This window comes from Vigna unguiculata, chromosome 5 (assembly GCF_037176805.1).
Source record: "Vigna unguiculata cultivar grain cowpea cultivar isolate G323 ecotype 2 chromosome 5, ASM3717680v1, whole genome shotgun sequence".
Classification (NCBI taxonomy): domain Eukaryota; kingdom Viridiplantae; phylum Streptophyta; class Magnoliopsida; order Fabales; family Fabaceae; genus Vigna; species Vigna unguiculata.
The window spans coordinates 5595559-5618981 of record NC_140796.1 but is presented as its reverse complement, the minus strand read 5'-3'; the positions used below and the strand labels follow the sequence as shown (position 1 = coordinate 5618981).

At 36.4% G+C, this 23423-nt stretch overlaps 2 protein-coding genes, 1 long non-coding RNA gene and 1 pseudogene across 5 annotated transcripts; 1 reads left to right on the top strand and 3 right to left on the bottom strand.

Moving 5' to 3' along the window:
* Positions 1-1049: 1049 nt before the first annotated feature.
* LOC114185790 (Small GTP-binding protein) lies at positions 1050-6245 on the top strand. 3 transcript variants are annotated; one of them, XM_028073705.2, is made up of 12 exons: positions 1050-1435; positions 1963-2716; positions 3081-3237; positions 3345-3399; positions 3616-3683; positions 3755-3859; positions 3944-4015; positions 4249-4362; positions 4694-4834; positions 4918-4977; positions 5226-5434; positions 5955-6245. In XM_028073705.2, the coding sequence occupies exons 1-11, from the start codon at positions 1094-1096 to the stop codon at positions 5389-5391; spliced, it is 2034 nt and encodes a 677-aa protein (XP_027929506.1). In that variant the 5' UTR covers positions 1050-1093; the 3' UTR covers positions 5392-5434; positions 5955-6245. The 3 variants fall into 3 exon arrangements, with proteins under 3 accessions (XP_027929506.1, XP_027929507.1, XP_085528992.1); XM_028073706.2 differs by having other exon boundaries at positions 1191-1435; positions 1948-2716; XM_085672866.1 differs by having other exon boundaries at positions 1312-1435; positions 1943-2716.
* A 249-nt stretch (positions 6246-6494) lies between these two features.
* Positions 6495-8520, bottom strand: LOC114182991 (disease resistance RPP13-like protein 4). The gene has a single exon (XM_028069805.2). The coding sequence runs from the start codon at positions 8518-8520 to the stop codon at positions 6769-6771; it is 1752 nt and encodes a 583-aa protein (XP_027925606.1). The 3' UTR covers positions 6495-6768.
* Positions 8521-16600: 8080 nt separating this feature from the next.
* On the bottom strand, positions 16601-17590 carry LOC146886004 (uncharacterized; annotated as a pseudogene).
* A 3336-nt stretch (positions 17591-20926) lies between these two features.
* Positions 20927-21383, bottom strand: LOC146886003 (uncharacterized). The gene is made up of 2 exons (XR_014994731.1): positions 21294-21383; positions 20927-21197 (listed from the first exon to the last, which is right to left on the bottom strand). It is a non-coding gene; the product is annotated as an uncharacterized LOC146886003 (long non-coding RNA).
* Between the last annotated feature and the right edge of the window lie 2040 nt (positions 21384-23423).

Below are 23423 nucleotides of genomic sequence, written 5' to 3'. Positions count from 1 at the left end.
ATCTATTAGTTTAAAAGGAGAGATGAGATTCATAAACTCATTATTTATAAAATTAAAGATGAAAGGTGTTCTCAATTCTTTATTATGTCTAATTTTCCTCTTTGAAAGACCCATAAAACACTATATGTTGTTTGTTAGATAGGATATTCTACGTTACTTTCCTAATGTCCAAAGAAATAAATATTTTATAATTTAGTTTAGGGATATTTAAATTTTTTATTTAATAGTAGTATTTCACATGTTTAATTTCATAAACAAAAATAGAATTAAAGTGCATGTATTAAGATAAAAATAAAATATCCACAAGAAATAATTTCATATGGCACATGTATTAAGATATAAGTAGGACAATGATATTTTTACAACTAAATTTTGACAATTATTTTTTTACAATTTGATGTGTCATATTCTAAATAATTTTAAAATATAGAAAAATAAGAAAATTGAAAAAATAAGAAGTCACTTAAAATATGCAATATCAAATTGTAAGAGAAAATTATCCATATAAAAATATCCGTAAGAATAATTTTATATCCCGGAAATAAAAAAGTGATGGAAGGAAACTCTCTCAAAATAAGAATTCAATTGATTATATTAGAAAATGTTTATTTGAAAAACAATTATTTTCAATATAAGTAATTAAACTAAGTAAAAAAGTAACATTTGAATATAAAAACTACCTTAGCAAGAATAGTAGTGTCAATTAGAGGAATTAGAGGAATTAGAGGAAGAAATATAAACAATTAATTTTAAAATAAGCATTTTTGAAATTACAAATTTTTAGTAGCAACTTTGATCAAATTTAAAAGGTGTTATTGAAAAAATTAATTTTTTAAAAAATTATTTAAGATATATATTTCTATCAAAATAAATATAAAAATTCTGTAATAAAAAATTAAATAAAGCTATAAAAAATAAAAAATAATTACTTATTTTAAAAATATAAACAATCTCCCTGGACCATTTTCTCATGGGAGTCCGGCCCAATATCTTTGGACCCAAAACGACGCCGTTTCAACCAAACGCAGCACATCTCACGGTTTTCACTTCTCCAACGTTCTTCTGCACAGCGCACTTCCCACAAGACCCTGAAATGGGTTATCTGAGCAGAGCTTCCAAAACCCTAAGGCAATCGAATTACTTATCGTTGTTATGCAGTTTCAATCTCAATTTCAACCCATTAACCAACAGAATAACCCATGAACGCTTTTCTGTGAGGCGTGAACTGTTCTGTTCACAGTCACGCCAATACAGCACCACCACGAGAGAGAAAAGCACCATAGATTTGAGCCAATACCCTCCGGAGCTCGTTAGAAACTTCTCAATCATTGCGCATGTAGATCATGGCAAGTCCACCCTCGCTGATCGACTTCTAGAACTCACTGGAACCATTAAGAAAGGCCATGGCCAGCCCCAGTATCTTGATAAATTGCAGGTGCTCTTTTTTGCTGGAAATTTTCAATTTTTTCATCTGGGTATTCTTTGTCGTGCTGTTAGGTAGAATGGGTATCGTCCAAAATTTAAAATTTGTTGGGTTAACCACATGAAGTATAATGAGACAATGGGTTGGTTGAATAGATGGAAAAAATAATATATTCAATGTCAGTGTAAACTTTCATCACTTACAAACTATGAATAACCACCTTAGAAAGTCACGGCCTTCCTGGTGAAAGTATAAAATTTATAATGACTGTGCTTGTTTATTGAACGAAAATATAATTTAATTTGAATACACTGATGTTGTAAATAAAATGTTTTACGGCTTCATTACATGGTTGATTTCTGAGTATGGAAAAATGGTTGACTTTTGTAATAATTTCCTCTAAACTTGTACATTTGGTGATATCTGATTGGTTGATAATGTAAAACGTTTTGTACTAAACAATTTATAGAAATTAAATTTTTTGTGGGATGTGTTGTATTTCTTATTTTGTTTTGTTAGTGAAGTTTAACATGTCTTAGGTGGAGAGAGAAAGGGGAATCACAGTTAAAGCCCAGACAGCAACGATGTTCTATAAGCACAGTGTAAATGGTGATGATTTCAGTGATGGAAAGGAGTCACCTAATTTTTTGCTGAATCTTATTGATACTCCTGGACATGTTGATTTTAGTTATGAAGTGTCAAGATCATTGGCAGCTTGTCAAGGTGTGCTTTTGGTTGTTGATGCTGCTCAGGGAGTCCAAGCTCAAACTGTTGCTAACTTTTACCTTGCCTTTGAGTCTAACCTAACAATTGTGCCGGTTATAAACAAGATTGATCAGCCAACTGCTGATCCTGATCGTGTTAAAGCCCAATTAAAATCAATGTTTGATCTTGATCCAAATGATGCACTGCTAACATCTGCTAAAACTGGAGAGGGTCTTGAGCAAATCCTTCCGGCAGTTATACAGCGTATACCTGCACCTCCTGGTAGGAGGGAATCTCCTCTTCGCATGCTTTTACTTGATTCATATTATGATGAATACAAAGGGGTAATTTGTCATGTTGCTGTTGTTGATGGTGTCCTGAGCAAGGGGGATAAGATTTCCTCTGCAGCTACTGGTCAGTCGTATGAAGCTTTAGATGTTGGCATCATGCATCCTGAACTTACACCTACTGGTATCTTACTTACCGGACAAGTTGGTTATGTTGTAAGTGGCATGCGAACAACTAAAGAGGCCCGTGTTGGTGATACAATTTACCATACTCGGACTTCTGTAGTAGAGCCTCTTCCAGGTATAGTCAGACAACTTAGATCCATGCATGTTGATTATTCATTCTGCTCTTTGCTGCATAGAATCTTTTAATTCATGTATGCTGCTGCATTCACAATTGCTGATTAAGAAAAAAAAAACCTATGCTGCCCTTAAAGGCTTAATGGACTTACTGAAAATAAAATGAGTCCATTTCATTGCTTGACCGTTATTATTTTTCCTGTAAAAAATAATACCTAAATGATCAATATTATGTGGTATTATATATTTTTTTTCTTCCTTTCTCCATGTGTATGACAATATTATTGTTTTATTTTAGTATATATGGGCGCATTTATTGGTCCTAAGTGTATAGTTTTTGAGTTATTTGATAATTTAAACTGTAGGGTTCAAGCCAGCAAAACATATGGTGTTCTCTGGTCTTTATCCAGCAGATGGATCTGATTTTGAAGCTCTAAATCACGCAATAGAGAGGTTGACATGCAATGATGCCAGTGTCTCTGTTACTAAAGAAACTAGTACTGCTCTAGGTCTGGGGTTCAGGTCTGGTACCTATTACTAAAAGAAAGAAATGAGAATTTGGTTCTGGAAAAGTCGAAACATTTGGCTCCATCTGTAATAACTTTTGTTTCCAATTATGTTTTGCTCAGGTGTGGGTTTTTAGGCCTTCTGCACATGGATGTTTTTCATCAAAGACTTGAACAGGTAACACATCACTGTATGATAACCAGATGATTACTTTAAACTCTCGGTGAAGATATATTTTGGAAAGTGGGATGCCTTCAAATTTTTTACTCATATGCATGCTTCAGAGGCATTGTGAAGTTAATGTGATTTTTTCACGGAATGGACAGAACTTAAGTTTCTTTCCCATCTTCAAGCATGGTATGTTGGTGATCGATATTATGTTTCTGTAAACAGGAATACGGAGCTCATGTTATCTCAACTATTCCTACTGTGCCTTACACATTTGAGTTTTCTGACGGAAGGTAGCTAACAAACTTGCATTTGTCAGACTAGTTCCACTATGGTTTGCTAAGACTCTAGTTGTGCTTTTCAGCAAGTTAGAAGTTCAGAATCCTGCTTCATTACCCTCTAATCCCAAGCAAAAAGTGACAGCCTGTTGGGAACCTACAGTTATAGCTACTATAATCATTCCTAGTGAGTAAGCTCTTTACAACCCTGGGTATAATTTTTTTACTGTGCCAGAGCCTCATGCTTTGCTATCTTAATTTATTGGTGATTTAAGGTATGTGGGACCTGTTATTACCCTTGTCTCTGAGCGTAGGGGTCAGCAGTTGGAGTATTCATTCATTGACAGGTAAAATTTTGGGAGAGTTTCCATTCCATTACTATATTCAATTATCCATCTATGAATATATGTATGTGTGTGTGTGTGTGTGCATATCATGAAAAGTATCTTGATTTTTTGGGATATCATGCTCATTATGGATGATCATCCACAAAAAAATGACAACTTTTTCTACATTTTTGTGGTGCTTCATCAATTTATCCCTGGTTGAAGTAATAAATCTTTAAGTTTCTATCCTGCAGTCAACGGGTATTCATGAAGTACCGCCTGCCTTTGAGAGAAATTGTTGTTGACTTTTATAATGAGTTGAAGAGTATAACATCAGGCTATGCTTCATTTGATTACGAGGACTCAGAGTATGTACCCTGCTCCTGCTTTCTCACCCTATAATTTTCTGCGTGATTATTGTTGTGCACCCACTTTTTTTCCTTGATGCATTGATGCCATGTAGTGTTTGGAATAATCATGTGGTACATGTAAAATGTAGATTTGCACAAAAATGTTGTGATACCTGATGGATATACTGTACTATGTGCATACTCATAGAATTTTGTTTGATAAATAATTTGTGTGGTTTATTTTATACTTATTGGCTGTCATGTCATCAAGTTGGATAGGGAAATAACTTCTTATGTTTGGAGTGGCTTACTTCCTACCTTGTAATGCATTCAATGGTTGTAATTACAGTTATCAACAAGCTGATCTGGTAAAACTTGATATTCTCTTGAATGGACAACCAGTTGATGCAATGGCAACCATAGTTCATAACACGAAAGCATACCGCGTTGGGCGTGAACTGACAGAGAAATTGAAAACTGTCATAGACAGGTCTTTTTTCTTTATTAGTTGTTTCTTTTCATGCTGCTTCTTCAGTTTGAAATCACCCCAAAAGAGCTCTTCATTTTTATCAGGCAAATGTTCGAGATAACCATACAAGCTGCCATTGGGTCAAAAATCATAGCAAGGGAGACGTAAGCTTCTTTTTAAATTATCATTTTGGGATGGTTGACTTAAATAAAACCTTAAGCTTCCGATATGAAGATAATAATCTTGATTAGTATTTGTAAATATCTGTCATTTTATTTCCAGTATCTTCGAATAGCTTTTTATAGGTGGATTTTAGACCCTCTTGAGAGAAACAAAGGGCAATAAATTAAGTAATCTGTTCACATGACCTGATCATCTGTTGCCAAGCTTAAACTCTCCCTATTGATTGTAGGATTTCTGCAATGAGGAAAAATGTTCTTGCCAAGTGTTATGGTGGTGATGTTACTCGAAAAAGGAAGCTATTGGAGAAGCAAAAAGAAGGAAAAAAGAGAATGAAGCGTGTTGGTTCTGTTGATATACCACAAGAGGCATTTCACCAACTACTGAAAGTTTCTTAGAAGACTACTTTTGAAGATATCTGTGTATGAGTATGACACAATGGTAATGACTTGTTTCCCTTTTTCTTTTCAATAATATTAAGGTGCATCTAACGGTATAAAGAACACATCAACTAACATATCCATCCATAGATTGTTCTGAAGTCTAACCTCTTATTTGACTATAAAACATACCTGTTGTGGTAATAAAGAAGAAGAAAACAGTTGAATTACTTAAATTATAGGTGGAACTTTCAGTCTAATCCCCCAAAAAGTATATTTAATTTGTGTCCTCTTTTGTGGTTGTGCATTAAATTGGGAAATTATTACACACCTATTTGGATGACAGTTGCATGCAAGATTTGGTATCATTGGCCCTCATGCTTAGTAGTTTTATTGTGAACTTTATGTAGGGAACTCTACCAATAAATAATGAGTTTCACCTTACCTCATTCGTATCATGCACTAAAGCATGCCATTGTGTGCTCAGTTTCCTATATCTATACAAAATTCTTAGATTTATAATTTTATATTCCAAAATCTTCTGATATTGATGATCTGGATTATTGCTCTCTGAATCTCAGATTTTTCAACGGAGTTTTGAAAACTACACCTGCCATATAACAAGCTGTTCAAATTTGCTTCAGAAAGAGGCTGAAAAGAACTCAGCCACTGCTGGTTGATTAATGATTGCCAGGGACTCCTTGAATTCTTTGTTTCATGGATCAACACGCACAGTCTTGCCGCATAAAATTAATCTAATAAAATAAACCGTATAATCACTTTTGTAGCAGAAATTTTCAACTATAGGATGTACCATGTTCTTGATACAGCTTACGATATGTGTCCTTTTAGTGATTTGTTTTTATTTTTCATTTGAGAAGGTATATACATTGAATCATGGAAATGCACATGCTCAGATCTCCCATCTGGCATAAATTTAGAAAAAACAGAAAAACATATTGTTTGCTCAACATACTATAATAATGATAATCCAACATTTTTGACTCAGGTTGGCCTCATACCTATCCAAACATTTCGAAAGTCTTTAAAATTTGAATATTCAACCTATCCAAACAATTTTAATTTTCAACTTGTCAATATTTGTTACTGATTTACCGTTATTTTGACAAATGAGGCAATCTAGAACACATCATACGTAGCACTAGCACTTCATCATGAGATAAAAAAAAATTAATAACAGAGATAAATCATATTTATTTTTTTCTTGTCTTTCAATTTTGTTCTTTCATACATCCACACTATATACAGAGAAGAGAGACATTTGGGATTAGCATGGTGTAAATAACACAACAATCCAGAAAACAAAATGAACATACAGAACATTTTGACATGAACCTAACTCTACCTCTCTTTTCATTCAGTATTCGGTTCATATTAGATGATGCCCCATTCATGCTCAATGTATGAATGGTTTGAGATTTGTTTAATTTCAACATATTTCAGCCGCGGAAACAATGCTTTCAAATCGTCTATGTCGACATTCAATTGCTTAAGGTACTTGAGACGCAGTATTTTCAAGGTCCTCAATGTTAAATGTGTTTTTATACTTTCCAATTTTCCTCCTGTTATATTTAGCTCTAATGTCGACTCCAACCCAGCACGTTCCCATTTGCTTGGCATAAAACATTCTACAAAACTCTTTCCAGGAAAACATTCAAGATGTAACTTTTTTAAATGTGGTGGCACAATGATATTAATGTTAGCATACTTTGGGTCAGACACATTCCAAGATATCTTCAGCTGCTCAAGTTTGAAAAAATCTTCCAAACGTTCAAACTCCCCATTCCTGATCACGGCCTCACTTCCAATATGTATGCTGAGTCCCCTTAGTTTTCTCAATTTTACAAGCTCTGATATTCTGCAAGGAGTCTTTCCAGGACGGCTTATTAAAAATCCCTTGAGTACTTGCAGATTAGTGAGCTTCTCAATCCCCTTTGGCATGCCCTCCACAAAGCAACACTCGGACAAAATTAGATGTGTCAGACTTTTCATTGTTGAAATATCATCAGGTAGTGTTTCCAAATTATGGCAAGCTTTCAGATCAAGAACTAGTAGGCTCTCAAGTTCAACGATGGAGGATGGAAGCTCGAATATTCTTGATATCCCACGGAGACTAAGATATCTCAACTGCTTTAGATTTCTCAACTCTTTCAAGAATTCTTGACTCCCAACTTCAATGTGATGCAAAGCTGAATCTTGCCAACGCCCCAGTTGAAGCACCAGTAAATTCTTCAATTCAGTTACCCATTTAGGTCTAAAATTGAGATAACTTGCACCAATATTAAAAATAGTACCTATAGTACGGTCCCCAAAATACCAGTCATCTCCACCTAGTGTAGCTTTTTTTCGTTCAAGCTCTAACCTCTCTACTCTAATTTGCGGATAAGTGGTTGGTATAAAATATTGTCCTTGATGCTTTCCATTTTCCTTTGATAAATATAACTCCATTTGATGACGGACGTTAATAAAAATTTGAAATCTATTGACAGAGGGATCCTTTCCATTGCCACAGCGTACAATCACACCACATTTCAAAAGATCATCAATCACATCCTCGCCCTCTTCCTCTGCTCTTTTGTTCTCTGTATTTCCAATCAAACCCTCTCCAATCCACAAATTAATTGCATTTCTTTTCCTTATCACAGCGTTCTCAGGGAAAATGAAGAGAGAACTCAGGCAAAGTGTTGATGGATTGTCTGGCGAGTAATAAAGATTTTCCAGATTGCGAATCCTCTCGTGGGCCTGCCATAACTCTTCTGATGGGTGAAATATTTGGCCACCAATGTGATCCTCGTCCTTAGATGAGTCATCAAAAGCAAGAATTGGGAGCAAATTGTGAGCAGAATCTCTGATTCTCTGGCAAATGCCATCCATGTCTTCATCCAGCTTCCCGCGGTCTAACTTACGAAGATGGTCATACACCTCTGCTAATGTGTCAAGAAGCACTTCTTCCTTCTTCTTCACTCTCACAAACACATCCTCTATCTTCTTCAGATCCGACCTCAACTTCTCCAACTTCCTATCAAATGATTCATCTCTTCCCCTTTCATGGAATTTCCTCCTTGCTATCATCAACTGCTTCAACAACACAGGTATTGCTTTCATCTTGTTTGTTCGAATCGACATTTTACTGCAAACTAACAAATACATATAAAGTCACCCAAATTTTTAATACTGCAAGTTTTATTTATGTGAAAGAAGATGCGAAACATATAGAAAGAAATATTATGTTTATTATTGTATATTATTCAGTGATATATGTATCACTTATATACAGTAGTCCAATACTTAATTCTGGAGAAAATACAGCAATATCTCCTATAATTAAGCTAAGGAGATCTGATAATATTCTATCTATTATGCCATCATAATATTATGCTAATATTACGCTAACACCTCCCCTCAAACTCTAGTTGGTATAGTAGATGTCAACTTGAGTTTGCTTAAGAGATCCTGGAAGCGTTTTGGAGGATGCGGTTTGGTAAAGATATTAGCAGTTTGATCAGTAGAGGAGACTGAAGTCAATAGAACAGTGCCATTAACAACATGATGACGAACAAGGTGACAATTAATTTCAATGTGCTTTGTGCGCTCATGGAAAACATCATTATGAGAAATGTGTATAGCACTTCTATTGTCACAATAAAGTAGAGTAGCCGAAGAATATGTGACACCTGTAAAATAAGATGAAATAGAGTTTTGGGATTAATCTCCCTTGTGTAAACCCTACACAAAGGACAGTTTATTTATATTGATAATGGGCCAAATCCCAGAAATACATAATGGGCTGAGTCCAACTATTAAACACAATATTATATCATCTAACACTCCCCCTCAAGCTGGTGCATACAAATCGTATGTACCAAGCTTGTTACAAAGATAATCAATTCTAGGTCCTCGAAGAGACTTAGTGAAAATATCTGCTAATTGATCACTTGAATTGACAAACTTGGTCTTGATGTCCCCGGATAGGATTTTTTCTCGAATGAAGTGACAGTTAATTTCAATGTGTTTGGTCCTCTCATGAAAGACAGGATTAGAGCTAATATGAAGAGCAGCCTGATTGTCACATATGAGTGTCATTTGAGTGACATCTCCAAATTGCAATTCTTGAAGCAATTGCTTAAGCCAAACAAGTTCACATGTGGGTAAAGCCATAGCTCTATATTCTGCTTTTGCACTAGATCTTGCCACAACACTTTGTTTCTTGCTCTTCCAAGAGATCAAATTACCACCAATTGAGACACAATATCCGGAAGTAGATCTTCTGTCGGAAGGAGATCCTGCCCAGTCAGCATCTGAATAACATACAACTTTTGTATCAGAGTTGGAATCATATAGTAAACCTTTTCCAGGAGAGCTTTTGATATACTTTAATATGCGAATAACTGCATTCCAATGTTCTTCACATGGGGAATTAAGGAATTGACTCACCACGCTAACAGCAAAGGAAATATCAGGACGAGTAACAGTAAGATAATTCAACTTTCCAACTAACTGTCTGTACTGTTCAGGATTTGAGAAAGGCTCCCTTTGTTTAGGTAGAAGTTTAATATTAGGATCCATGGGTGTTTCTACTGCTTTAGAATTCATTAATCCAGTTTCCTCCAGAATATCCAATGCATATTTCCTCTGAGATATGACAATACCACTATTGGATTGTGCTACCTCAATACCCAAGAAATACCTGAGTTTTCCAAGATCTTTGGTCTGAAAATGACGACAAAGATGTTGCTTTAAGAGGGAGATGCCAAGGTTGTCGCTTCCTGTGAGAACAATGTCATCAACATACACTATTAAGTAGATACATCCAGCACTGGAGTGACGATAAAAAACTGAATGATCCACTTCACTGCGAGACATGCCAAATTGTTGAACAACACTACTGAATTTTCCAAACCAGGCCCGAGGAGACTGCTTTAGGCCATATAAAGATTTGTGAAGACGACAAACCAATCCAGAAGACTCCCCCTGAGCAACAAAACCCGGAGGTTGCTCCATATAAATTTCTTCATTCAAATCGCCATTGAGGAATGCATTTTTGACATCAAGTTGGTGAAGAGGCCATTGGCGAAGAGCAGCCATGGCAATGAATAAGCGAACAGATGCCATCTTGGCCACTGGAGAAAAAGTATCACCATAATCCAAACCAAAGATCTGTGTGTAACCTTTGGCAACAAGGCGAGCTTTGAGACGGTCAACAGTGCCATCAGGGCCAACTTTGATAGCATAGACCCACCTGCAACCAACAACAGATTTCCCGGATGGTAATTGAACAAGATCCCATGTTCCACTATGCCTGAGAGCACTCAATTCATCAAGCATGGCCTGACGCCAACCAGGGTGGGCTAATGCATCACCTAAAGATTTTGGAATTGACAAAGAGGAAATAGACGAAAGGCATGTATAGAAAGATGGAGAGATTCTATGATAACTCAAAGCAGCATAATGAGGAGAATGATTACGGGTAGAACGCATACCTTTACGAAGGGCAATGGGAAGATCAGACTCAGTTGTTGGAACCGGAGGAGACAAATAACTCGGCACTTGATGTGAGTCATGAGTTGGTGGTTGGCAACGATGTCTTCTACTATAAACCTGAAGAGGTGGTCTATCCGCAATAGGTACACTCGGAGGTGGCTGAGGAGAATCCGAGGTGGCACTGGAAGTGGGCACACTAGGAGGATCACACACAACAGGGATATCTATAGTAGTAGATGGTGGCTCACAACGAGAAGAGGGGTGTGTGAAGTAAAAAGAAGACTCGTCAAAGGTGACATCAGCGGAGATAAAATGACGATTGAGGGAAGGAGAGAAACACTTATACCCTTTTTGTGAGCGGGGGAATCCTAAGAAGACACATTTGTGGGCTCTCGGAGACAACTTATCCAAGCCAGGACTAAAATCATGAACAAAACATGTGGACCCAAAGACTTTAAGAGGTAAAGGGTGAAGAGGGTCGTGAGGAAATAAAATAGAATGAGGAACTTGGTTATGCAAGACTGAAGAAGGCATGCGATTAATAAGATAACAAGCAGTAAGAACCGCATCACCCCAAAAATGTGAAGGAACTGCACCATGAATTAAAAGAGTGCGAGTTGTTTCAATAAGGTGCCTATTCTTGCGCTCAGCCACTCCATTTTGTTGGGGTGTATAAGCGCATGATGTTTGATGAAGAATGCCCTGAGAAGCCATAAAATGTTTGAAGGATTGAGAGAGATATTCACGACCATTATCACTCCGCAAATTTCGAATAGAAACCCCAAACTGTGTTTTAATTTCATGAAAGAATGATTGAAAAATAGAGAACAACTCAGAACGATTTTTCATTAAATATAACCAAGTACATCTTGAATAATCATCAATAAAAGTAACAAAATACTGAAAACCTAAAGTAGACTTAACACGACTAGGTCCCCAAATGTCCGAATGAACTAATGCAAAAGGGGACAAAGCTCGTTGTGAGACACTACAAGGAAACGAACTACGACTATGCTTTCCTAATTGACAAGACTCACACGACAAACTAGATAACTTGGACAAGCTGGGGACAAGTTGTTGCAGTTTGGCAAGGCTGGGATGACCAAATTGTGCATGAAGAAGGGATGGTGATTCCATAGCCGCGCCAACATGTGAAGGAGGACGAAGATGATACAGACCATGAGACTCACATCCGGTGCCAATCATGTGTCTCGAACTCCGGTCCTGTAAACAAACAGAATCTTTGGTAAAGGAAATAATACAATCAAGAGAACGAGTTAGTCGACTGACAGATAATAAATTGAATGGAGACCCAGGAACATAAAGAACATGATCAATGGATATGGATGGAAAAATATTAACAGTACCAACACCATGAGATGAGACTCTAGACCCATCAGCCATTGTAACTGAGGGTAAATGATCCGGACAAGACAAAGAAGAAAACAAAGATTTGTTACCAGTAATATGGTCTGTGGCGCCTGAGTCAAGAACCCAAGGACCAAGAGAATCAGAGTGAGTCAGGCCAACGAATGATGTACTTGTGCGTGCAACAGAGGCAGATGTAGTGGAACTAGAACTTTGACGTTCCTCATACCATTTGAGAAAGTCGTTGAAAATGGCAGGGTGTCCTGCGGTATCAGATGAAGCAGGATCCACAGTCGCTGATCGGGGAGGAGGATCAGAGTGAACTACTGCAGCAAACCGAGGAGGACATCCATGTAGAGCATAACATTTGTCAATCTTGTGGCCTAATTTGCCACAATGGTCACACTTGGGTCGTCCCTTTCCCGGCTTGCGAGAACGATTGCGATCATCCCGCTGAGAGACCAAGACTGAGGAATCATCAGCACAAGTAGATGTATCAATGATTTGTTTTCTTGGCACACGTAAAAGGGCAGAACTAGTAGCAGTGAAGTTGGGCACAACAGGAGACCCCAAAATCTGGTCGCGAACATGGGAATATTCATCAGAAAGACCATGTAATGCCAATAACATAAAGAACTTTGACTGTTGCTCAAGTTCTTCAGCTGGAGTGGAGGCCGGAGGCAATAACTCATTAAACTCATGCAGAAGGGCATGAATTTTGCCCAAATATTCAGCCATGGGTCCAGGACTCTGCGGAGCAACAACTTTGAAAAGATCCTGACAAACACCATAAAGACGTTGAGTGTCATTGGTGTATAACAACTTGGCCTGTGCCCAAACGTCTAAACATGTTTCATATGAACGAAACATTTGTTTCAGCGAAGAGTTAATGGTGGACTTAATGACGATGCATAATTGGGCATCAATTTTCGTCCAGCGGGAAACTTCATCTGCAGCAACTGTAGTTACACTCTGGGTGAGATGATCTTCATATCCTTGACTCTTGAGCCAAAGTTTGATATCGGATGCCCATGTCGCGTAATTTGTGCCATCCAACTTGTCAATGGATAAATGCACATTGACGTAGTTGGTATAAACAGAGGGTTCAGACAGCGGAGTGCTTGAAGATGACACACTCGAATTGGCAGCGGAAGAAGCCATAGAGGGAGAAACCCTAAAAATTCAAGGTGCTCCGATTGAAACAATAACCACAGATTCAGAAAGAGCTCAAGAAGGCGATTCAGGCGAAGTTGATCGGCGCAGAAAACGACCGGCGAAGCGCCGTCATGCGCGGCGGAGAGGTGGCGGCTGCCGAAGCTTGCGGCGGCGCGTGGAGGCGCGTGAGAGCTCCGATGGCGGCGATCTCTGCGGCGTTGGAGTCGCCTGGCCGAGACGAACAAAACCGTCTGGTCGTCGGTCGAAACTGCAGCTCCGGCGACGGCGACGGCGGCGGAGGCGACGGTGACGATGACAGAAGCGGCGGCAATGAGCGGCGGCGGGACGGTGGCTGTAGTAAACTAACCTAAGCTCTAGATACCATGTAAAATAAGATGAAATAGAGTTTTGGGATTAATCTCCCTTGTGTAAACCCTACACAAAGGACAGTTTATTTATATTGATAATGGGCCAAATCCCAGAAATACATAATGGGCTGAGTCCAACTATTAAACACAATATTATATCATCTAACAACACCCATATCACTTAACAACCATCGTAACCAGCGTAATTCAGAACTGGCATCAGCAAGAGCACGATATTCAGATTCAGTGCTAGAGCGGGCAACAACAGTCTGCTTTTTGCGACGTCAAGAGATAAGAGAAGTTCCCAAGAAAAAACAATAACCTGTGGTAGAGCGACGATTTGTGGGATCGCCTGCCCAATCGGCATCAGAGTATCCAGATAAGACCAAAGATGAATTAGCAGCGAAATGTAAACCATGAAACATAGTTCCCTTAATGTAACGAAGAATCCGAAGAACTGCAGAAAAGTGAGATGATCGAGGTGCAGACATAAATTGACTGACAACATGGACAACATATGCAATGTCAGGTCGAGTAACAGTAAGGTAAACAAGGCTGCCAACGATTTGCCGATACAAAGTGGGGTCATCAAGGGGAGTTCCATCAAGTGGAGTAAGCTTACAATTTACTTCCAAAGGGGTAGATTCAGTTTTGCTATCAGTGATATTGGCTCGAGAAAGTAAGTCAGAAGCATACTTGGCTTGGGAGAGGTAATAGCCTTCAGAATTGTGAGATACTTCAAGACCCAAAAAATAGCTAAGAAGACCAAGATCTTTCATTTCAAAATGTTGACGGAGATAACTTTGTAATGCGGAAATGCCAGAGTCATCGTCTCCAGTTATTATCATATCATCAACATAAAGCAAAAGAATTACAACACCTTTGCCAGTTCTTCGAATAAAGAATGCAGAGTCATGGGGACTAGAAAGAAAGCCAAATTTTATAAGAGTGGAACTAAATTTGGCATACCAAGCCCGTGGGGCCTGTTTTAAACCATATAGGGTCGTCGAAGCTTACAAACCTTGTGAGGTGAATGAAAACCAGGAGGAGGATGCATATAGATTTCTTCCATTAAATCTCCATGAAGGAAGGCATTTTTGACATCCATTTGATAAAGTTTCCATTTTTGAACTGCAGCAATAGCTAAGAGACTACGAACAGAGGTGACACGGGCTACTGGGGCAAACGTCTCTTCATAGTCTATTCCATATTCTTGAGTATACCCCTTTGCTACTAAGCGAGCTTTATAACGCTCAATAGTACCATCAGAACGGGTTTTGATCTTATAAACCCACTTGCAACCAACAGGAGTCTTGTTAGGAGGAAGATCGACTAAATCCCAAGTATGTGTTTTCTCTAAAGCATGAATTTCTTCGTTCATAGCTTGTTGCCAAAGGGGGTCAGTACTTGCCTCACGATAAGAGGAAGGCTCATGGATTGTTGCAATAGTAGAATAACAATGATAATCAGTAAGATAATGAGGAAGTTCTCTTACCCGGGTGGAACGACGAGGTGTATCAGCAGGTGTTGGTGCAGAATCAACAGGTGAGACAGGTTCAACAGGAACGAGTGTGGGGGGATCAGTATTGAGTACATCAGAAGTACCTGTATCAAAACTTGGAAACAACTCAATGGAGGAATCAGTGAAAAATAAAGACTCAGAGGTGACAAAGTTATGAAACTTGGAGAGAGAAGAGAACGTGGTATTTTCCCAAAAAGTGACATGACGAGAGATGCGCATTTTGTTGGAAACGGGACCCCAACACCGATAGCCTTTATGTTCAATGCCATAACCAAGAAAACAACATAGACGAGCACGAGGTTCTAATTTTGTATGCTCAGAAGGATTTAAAAGAACAAAACAAGCACAACCAAAAGCCCGAAGAAGTGAATAATTAGGAGACTTACCAAATAGTCTTTCAGAAGGAGAGAGATTTTGAAGAACCAAGGTGGGAAGTCTATTAATATTGTAGACAGCATTAAGAGCAGCTTCCCCCCAGAATTTTTCTGGACACGAGGCAGATCAAAAGAGCACGGACAGAATCAAGAATATGACGATGTTTACGCTCTGCTCGACCATTCTGTTGAGAGGTGTGAGGACAAAAGCGTTGAACAACAGTGCTTTGCTGACTAAGAAATTGAAGTAAGGAGGAATCTTTATATTCCATTGCATTATCTGTGCGAAGAGTTTTAATATGACAAGAAAATTGAGTTTTAATCATATTTGCAAAGGTAATATAGATTTGAGATAACTCAGATCGACGCTTCAGAAAATAGATCCATGTAAATCGAGAGTAATCATCAACAAATAAGACAAAATAACGAAAACCATTTATTGAAGGAATAGGGGAAGGACCCCAAGTGTCAGAATGAATTAAACTAAAAGGATTTTCGGAAATAGAATCACTATTGGTAAAAGAAAGAGCTGGTTGTTTTGCAAGTTTACAATTCAAACAATCAAATGACTCAAATTTGGTAGTTCCTAACAATCCACGAGAAATTAAAGGCTGAATTTTGCTAGCGGAGGCATGACCAAGCCGAAGATGCCATTGGTGAGTGGAAGAGTGGATGGTAGCAGCAGACACATATTTGGAAGGAAGATGAAGAGATTGTAGCTCAAATAACCGCCCCACCCTGCGACCCGTCCCAAGAATTTGTCTCGTTTGTGGATCTTGTACCTGAACACCAAAGGAAGATAAAATAACATTTAGCCCTTACTCACACAACTGACCAACAGAGATAAGATTGAGGGTTAAGTGTGGAATATAGTAAGTGTCTAGAAGACTTAGGTTGGAGGTTGACACATGACCAGTGTGAGTGATATGCATGTGAGTGCCATTTACCGTGTGGATTGATGGTAGGGAAGAAATAGGTGTAGCAAAAGACAAAGATTTAATTGTATTGGTCATATGATTACAACAAGCAGAGTCAAAAAACCAAGAAGAAGTACCCGAGGTAGTAGACATCGCAATAGAGGTATTGGAAGAGATAACCTGTTTGAATAGTGCCTCAAGATCACCCTTGGTGAGGGCCTTAGAACCCTTAGTGGCTGCAGCAGTGATGGAGGAGGATCTAGTCCTCGAGGTAGACTTAGATTTGGAGAATCCACCCTTTGGTCTTGGAGGTCGTGTTGGACAGTGCTCAAGAATATGGCCTAGGTTATGGCAATATTTGCATTCTACAATTGGACAATTAGAAAAGGTATGACCACTGTGATTGCAATTCTTACATACTTGGGTGACAAATTTCTGTTGTGAGGATTGAGTAGTGGCAAGAGCGATATCAAATTGGGGTCTTTTATCCAGATTGAGGCGAGTTTCTTCAAAAATAATCTCCTGAATGGCAGCTTCCAATGATGGCAGTGGGTGTCGATGCAATAGAGAGGCACGAACAACTTCATATTCTGGGCGAAGAGCCATAAGGACTTGAATGAGATGAAGATGATCTTCACTAATTTTGGCCTGAGATATTTGGTTCCAAAGTGGGTGGACTTGAGCAAGAAAATCATTGACAAATTGACCAGATTCTTGCTTCAGATTGAGAAGCATAGTCCACAACTGATAATAGTGAGCAAGTCCAGTGGTCCGATATCTATTAGCCAAGAAATCCCAAATTTCTTTTGCAGAATCGTAATCAGCAAATTGAACATGGATGGCTGGGACAGAAGTATTGCGGAACCAAGTGATGATTTGATGGTTTTTACTATCCCAATCTTCAAGACGGTCTGCAAATTTGTCTTCAGGTTCATCTGCTGCTATGATTGGTTGAGTGATATCTCTGGTGACAATACGCCATAGTTTACGCCCTATAAGAAAGTTTTTCATTCCTTGAACCCAAAGGTTGTAGTTGGATCCACTCAAGATAGTTGCAATGGGTTTCGAAACATCAGATTTCTCCATGACAGAAATCGATAAGAGAATTGGTGACAACGCGCAATCGAAAATGCCGCTGCGGAGAAACAGCGAAGAGACGTAACGAAGTCGACGACTACAGGGTTTTCGATGGTGACCGACTTTGCGTTTGGTGACCCGTGGTGGCCACAAGTACTACCACCAAACGGCGACGTCGCAGCAGTTTGTTGCTCCGAACAGCAATGCAGAGGACGCTCCAAAAAGAGTTGTTGAAGCTGAGGAGGCTGAAGCAAACAAGGTCGCTGATGTGGATGACGGGAAGAAGAAAGGTGGGCAATGAGCACCTTACGGAGAAGCTAGGAAGCGAAACAGAGAAGAGCCACCATGGGCTCTTAAAAAAAAAACCCCTAAAACTAGGCTCTGTATACCATGTGAAAGAAGATGCGAAACATATAGAAAGAAATATTATGTTTATTATTGTATATTATTCAGTGATATATGTATCACTTATATACAGTAGTCCAATACTTAATTCTGGAGAAAATACAGCAATATCTCTTATAATTAAACTAAGGAGATATGATAATATTCTATCTATTATGCCATCATAATATTAAGCTAATATTACGCTAACATTCTGTATACACTCACACCTACCTTTAGATGCAAAGACAGGAATGAAAACAAGAAATAGAAAATAAAAATTGCAACAGTAAAAATGTTATGGAAATGATGGTAGACTCTTTAGAATGATGTCAACAAAAGAAGAAGTGTGCATAAGCAAAAAACGTGATGGTAGATGGTACATCATGCATGAACCAACTATAGTTTTCATTGGGCAACTAAGAAAAAGTTTAGTTATTTGGTAAGCTGTATAAGATCAAGCATATAAGGACTGTCATCAAGAATGAATAATCAATCATTAGTAAATACAATACATTGCTTGGTTAATATTGTGAATCATATTATAAATACGTTAACAAAAATTCAAATCAAACCGGTACAAGAAAATATTTTATTAACAACTAATTTTAGTAATCAAAAATTGTCAGTCACAGTCACTGTAGTAACCAATTTACAAAATAAAAAATTATTGGTTACTAAAATAGTCATTATCATGACTAAAAAATTATAATTGATATCTAAATTAGTTTCTAAAATTTCGCTATCAAAGAAAATTGGTTATTAAGTATTAACTACCACTTGCTAATGAAAGAATTAGTTTCTAAACTAGTCTCTAATTAATTATGCTAACAAAGAAATTAATTTCTAAATTAGTCTCTAATTAATTAATTACTGATTTAAAGATCAATTATAATTTTTTATTCATTATAGTAGCTATTTTAATAACTAATAATTTTTTATTTTGTAAATTGATATATAAATTTGTCACTACAAATTGATATATAAATTTTTTATGGGTTAGTTATGTTTTTCGTCCCTAAAGTATTGTGCGATTTTGTTTTTAGTCCTCCAACTAACGTTTGCTCCAATTTGGTCTCTAATGTTTTGAAATGATTGGAAATGGTCCTCATTTTTGGACGGTGTTAGTTGTGTTTGATACTTGGCAAACGGACTGCCACATTTGGATCCCATTTTAAGCTGTGTAATAAATTTTATGTTTTGTGCACGTGTTAATTAAAAATGAATTGTTAATTAAAAATGAATTGAATGAAATAAAAGAAGGGTTGGGAGAAGTTTGAAACCCTAAAATTTAAATTTCAGGATTTGGGTTCGTGGTGGCGATGAAGTGTCCAAACACAATTCACTGGTTGCTCTTTGGTTCCTTTAGCAATGAACAATCCCAAGAAGCCCTCCACCACTTTGTCTCTATTTGCCGTGCAAGCCCTCCACCACCTTGTCTCTATTTGCCGTGTGTTCCGGTTTATCCCCTGATAGGTTATATATATTTCATATAGGTTATGGTTATGGCATAGTTATGGTCATTGAGAGATTGTGGTTCTATATGGTTATATAACATTAGTCTTACACATATAAGACCTTAGACACCACTTTTACACCAAAACCTTAAGGCAATGTTGTTATGGGTCTTTATTCTTATATGGTGTTTAACTTTGTCTTTTCTATCCAATGTGGGACTTTTTGACTCACACTTGGACTATTCCCAACATCTCCCCTCAAGGGTGAGTCCCTTGTTGTTTTTTTTTCCTTTTTCATATGGTATATTTTCCCTTCAGGTGTATGAGTGACCCCTTTGGTTATGGTTATGCGGTCAGTCACATCGGTGACCCCTTTTGTTTATGGTGGTGGTTATGCGGTCAGTCACTCCGAACCATCGGCTCTGATACCACTGATAGGTTATATTTTTTCATATATGGTTTATAGTCATGGTCATGGCATAGTTATGGTCATTGAGAGATTGTGGTTCTATATGGTTATATAACATTAGTCTTACACATATAAGACCTTAGACACCACTTTTACACCAAAACCTTAAGGCAATGTTGTTATGGGTCTTTATTCTTATATAGTGTTTAACTTTGTCTTTTCTATCCAATGTGGGACTTTTTGACTCACACTTGGACTATTCCCAACACTCTGATGGGAGTGTCGGTGAACAGGTGCATTGTCAGTGTGTGAAATGTGAATTTGTGCACCATGTTAGCGTAGGAAACTCTATTGTTGATATGTACTTGAAAACTGAAAATGTTAGAGATGGAGGAGGGTTTTTGATGAAATGGGTGAGAGGAATGTAGTGTCTTGGAATTCCTTGCTCGCAGGTTATTCATTTAATGGGTTTAATGATCAGGTGTGGGAATTGTTTTGTCAGATGCAAGTTGAGGGATATAGGCCTAACTATTATACTGTTTCTACTGTAATTCCAGCTTCGGCCAAACTGAGTGTGGTTGCTGTAGGAATGCAAACTCATGCCATGGTTGTAAAGCTCGGTTTCGAGGTGGAAAAACTCGTGTGCAACTCTCTAATCCGTATGCTTTTAAATTTTAGGGTTTCAAACTTCTCCTGATTCCTCTTTTATTTTATTTTCTTTATCTTTAATTAACACGTGCACAAAACATAAAGTTTATTACACAGTTTAAAATGGGATCCAGACGTGGTAATTCGTTTGTCAAGTGTCAAATACAACTAACTTCGTCCAAAAATAAGAAACATTTCCAATCGTTTCAAAACATGAGAGACCAGATTGGAGCAAACGTTAGTTAGAGTACTAAAAACAAAATCGTACAATACTTGAGGGACGAAAAACATAATTAACCCATTTTTTATTATTAAAATTGGTTGTTAATGAAATATTTTTTTAAGTGAAATATTTCTACAAATAAAACAATATAAATTATACGCTCAAGATTATTTAATTCAAAGGATATGCGATACAGCAGAAAGTTTAAATTCTATAAGAATCAGAAAATAGGTGATATATGGGATCCCATTAACAAATGATATAATAATATCTATAAGCATTACATAAAACTATTATATCTAATTAACAAAATGAAGTTGAACCTTTGAAATAATTGAAACCAGGGAAATGCTCGATGTAGGAATCTATTCAGTCCAGATAACCTCGTCTCGTCCAACACTTTTGTGTTACATCCTGTCACTGACATCAAAAAAATCCTAGCTTTAAAAATAGTGCAATCGATAATTATAATAATCAATCATTATGAAAAAACAACAAAAAGAGAAGTTGAGGTACATTTCACCAAACACTAGTTTAGATACTTTGAAGAGAAGATCCAATTTTCGCATAGAACAATCTCAAATTGTTTAGATACTTTAAACAACTCAAATATAACCTAAAATAATTAAAGATAGTTTTGAAGGAAAGTATACTTGATATCGAGGGAAGCTATATCATGGCATCAATCTCCAGTTTTACTGTGATTTGAAGGAAGGAACTGCACCATAAAAGTTTCACGTCATTCTGAGTTTAGTGATTCCAAAAACAAAGTTTGTTTATTCATGCTTCGTTCTTTTCTTGATTCTCAAGAAACTGCACCACAAAGTTTTGTTTCTTCATTCTGAGTTTAGCAGAAATTTTCAACTATAGATGTACCATGTTCTTCATACAGCTTACAATATTGTTCTTTTAGTGATTTGTTTCGTTTTTTATTTGAGAAGAAGGTATATATACATTGAATCATGAAATGCACATGCTCATTTATCTCAATGCAACTAAATTTTTCCAACTTTTTTTTTTCACTAAAATATCTTAATTATCTAAAGTACAGTATTGACACTTCTTGTACATTAATCTTTTCTAATCTGGTAAAATTTGAATTTTACTTAGCTATCTAATATATCATATTAAAATTTTGAATTCATGGTAGTTATAATTGTCAAAGCTGGATACAAAATTTTAAATGTTACAACTCAACCTTAACCAATTGTTTTTTAAAAAGTGTTTTTACTTTTGTTTAAAAAATTATAATTTGTAATTACAATTTTTTTTATTAAAAGTTAAATTTAAAATATCCTATCTTAAATTGTTTAAAAATTTGATTTGATATAGTGCTGCTTGAACTTTTTAGACCTGAATATAAAAAAAAGTTAAGATTAGAGAAAAAAGGGTCACAAACTTTGTAAAAGGTGCTGGATCATCTGCATAAAACATACTATAATAATTTCTAAACTGTTGAAGATTGAGGACCACACACTGCACTGTGCACATGATCCCAAAAAAAAACAAAAAACAAGTGAAGAAAGTGAGTTCATGAATGAAAACACCAATACAGAGATGATGATGTCAAATATTAGGTCATATTTTTTAATTTGACTCTTCCTCCAATCCAATGGTCACATGCATTCAACCACAAAAGCTATATAATATTAGCCACAATTTTCTTTGGAGTAGAAAAAAAATTTATGAAAAAATATAAATATGCACTTGTCTTTGTTCTATTTTATTTTCTACTTCATATTTTCTTAATGTATCATAGAATATAAGAATGTGATTATATATAATATTTAATTACATTTACTTCTAATGAAATAAATGGCTCTAATACTTTTATGATTTAATTGTTTAAAAATTACAGACATTTTTATGCTTCACATTAACATTTAGGTTGATGTAAATGTTAAAAATAATTAATACAAGCGTTAGAAAATAATATATAAGAAAATGTTGTGAATAATTGTTTTTTATCAATTTCTCTCTAAATATTTGATTCAAAAATATATATCAATTTTTTAATTTGTGACAGATAAAAATAGCATTATTAAGAAAGTAAAATAGCTTTAGTAAAATTGCTAATTCATGTAAGGAAAAATCTTAAACTACAATATTTTAGAATGAAGTAGTAATAAATGCCAAAAAAATATTCTTAGCAACACATTTTTCAATATATTATTTCTAACCTACACTATATATTAGTTAACATTTATTAAAAACTACAAAAATAATAATAAGTCATTAAATAAGATTTAAAGCATCAAAATTTATGATTGTTAACGTATTTTCTCTTAATAACTTTTAACAAAATGTAAAGTTGGTTAGCCTTTGATGCATTAAAGGGACTTAGATGAGAGACTCATAAATAGAGATTTAAAAGAAAATGTCAAAAACATTCGTGTAATTTTTTTTTCCATTCTTATGTTCGAATGGTTTTTCAGTCAATGCCGTATAAAACTATGATAACTTACTGCAAAAATTATAACCTTTTTTTTTTTGTTGAAAATACTATTTTAAGTTGAAGTTGAAGCATCTACACAAATACGATTATACCACTCTTCACAAAACCACACATATTCTACAAACTTTTCAAACTATATTATTTTCAAAGATAGGAAATTTTTTAGAGAAATAATAAGGGTTGGAAAAAAA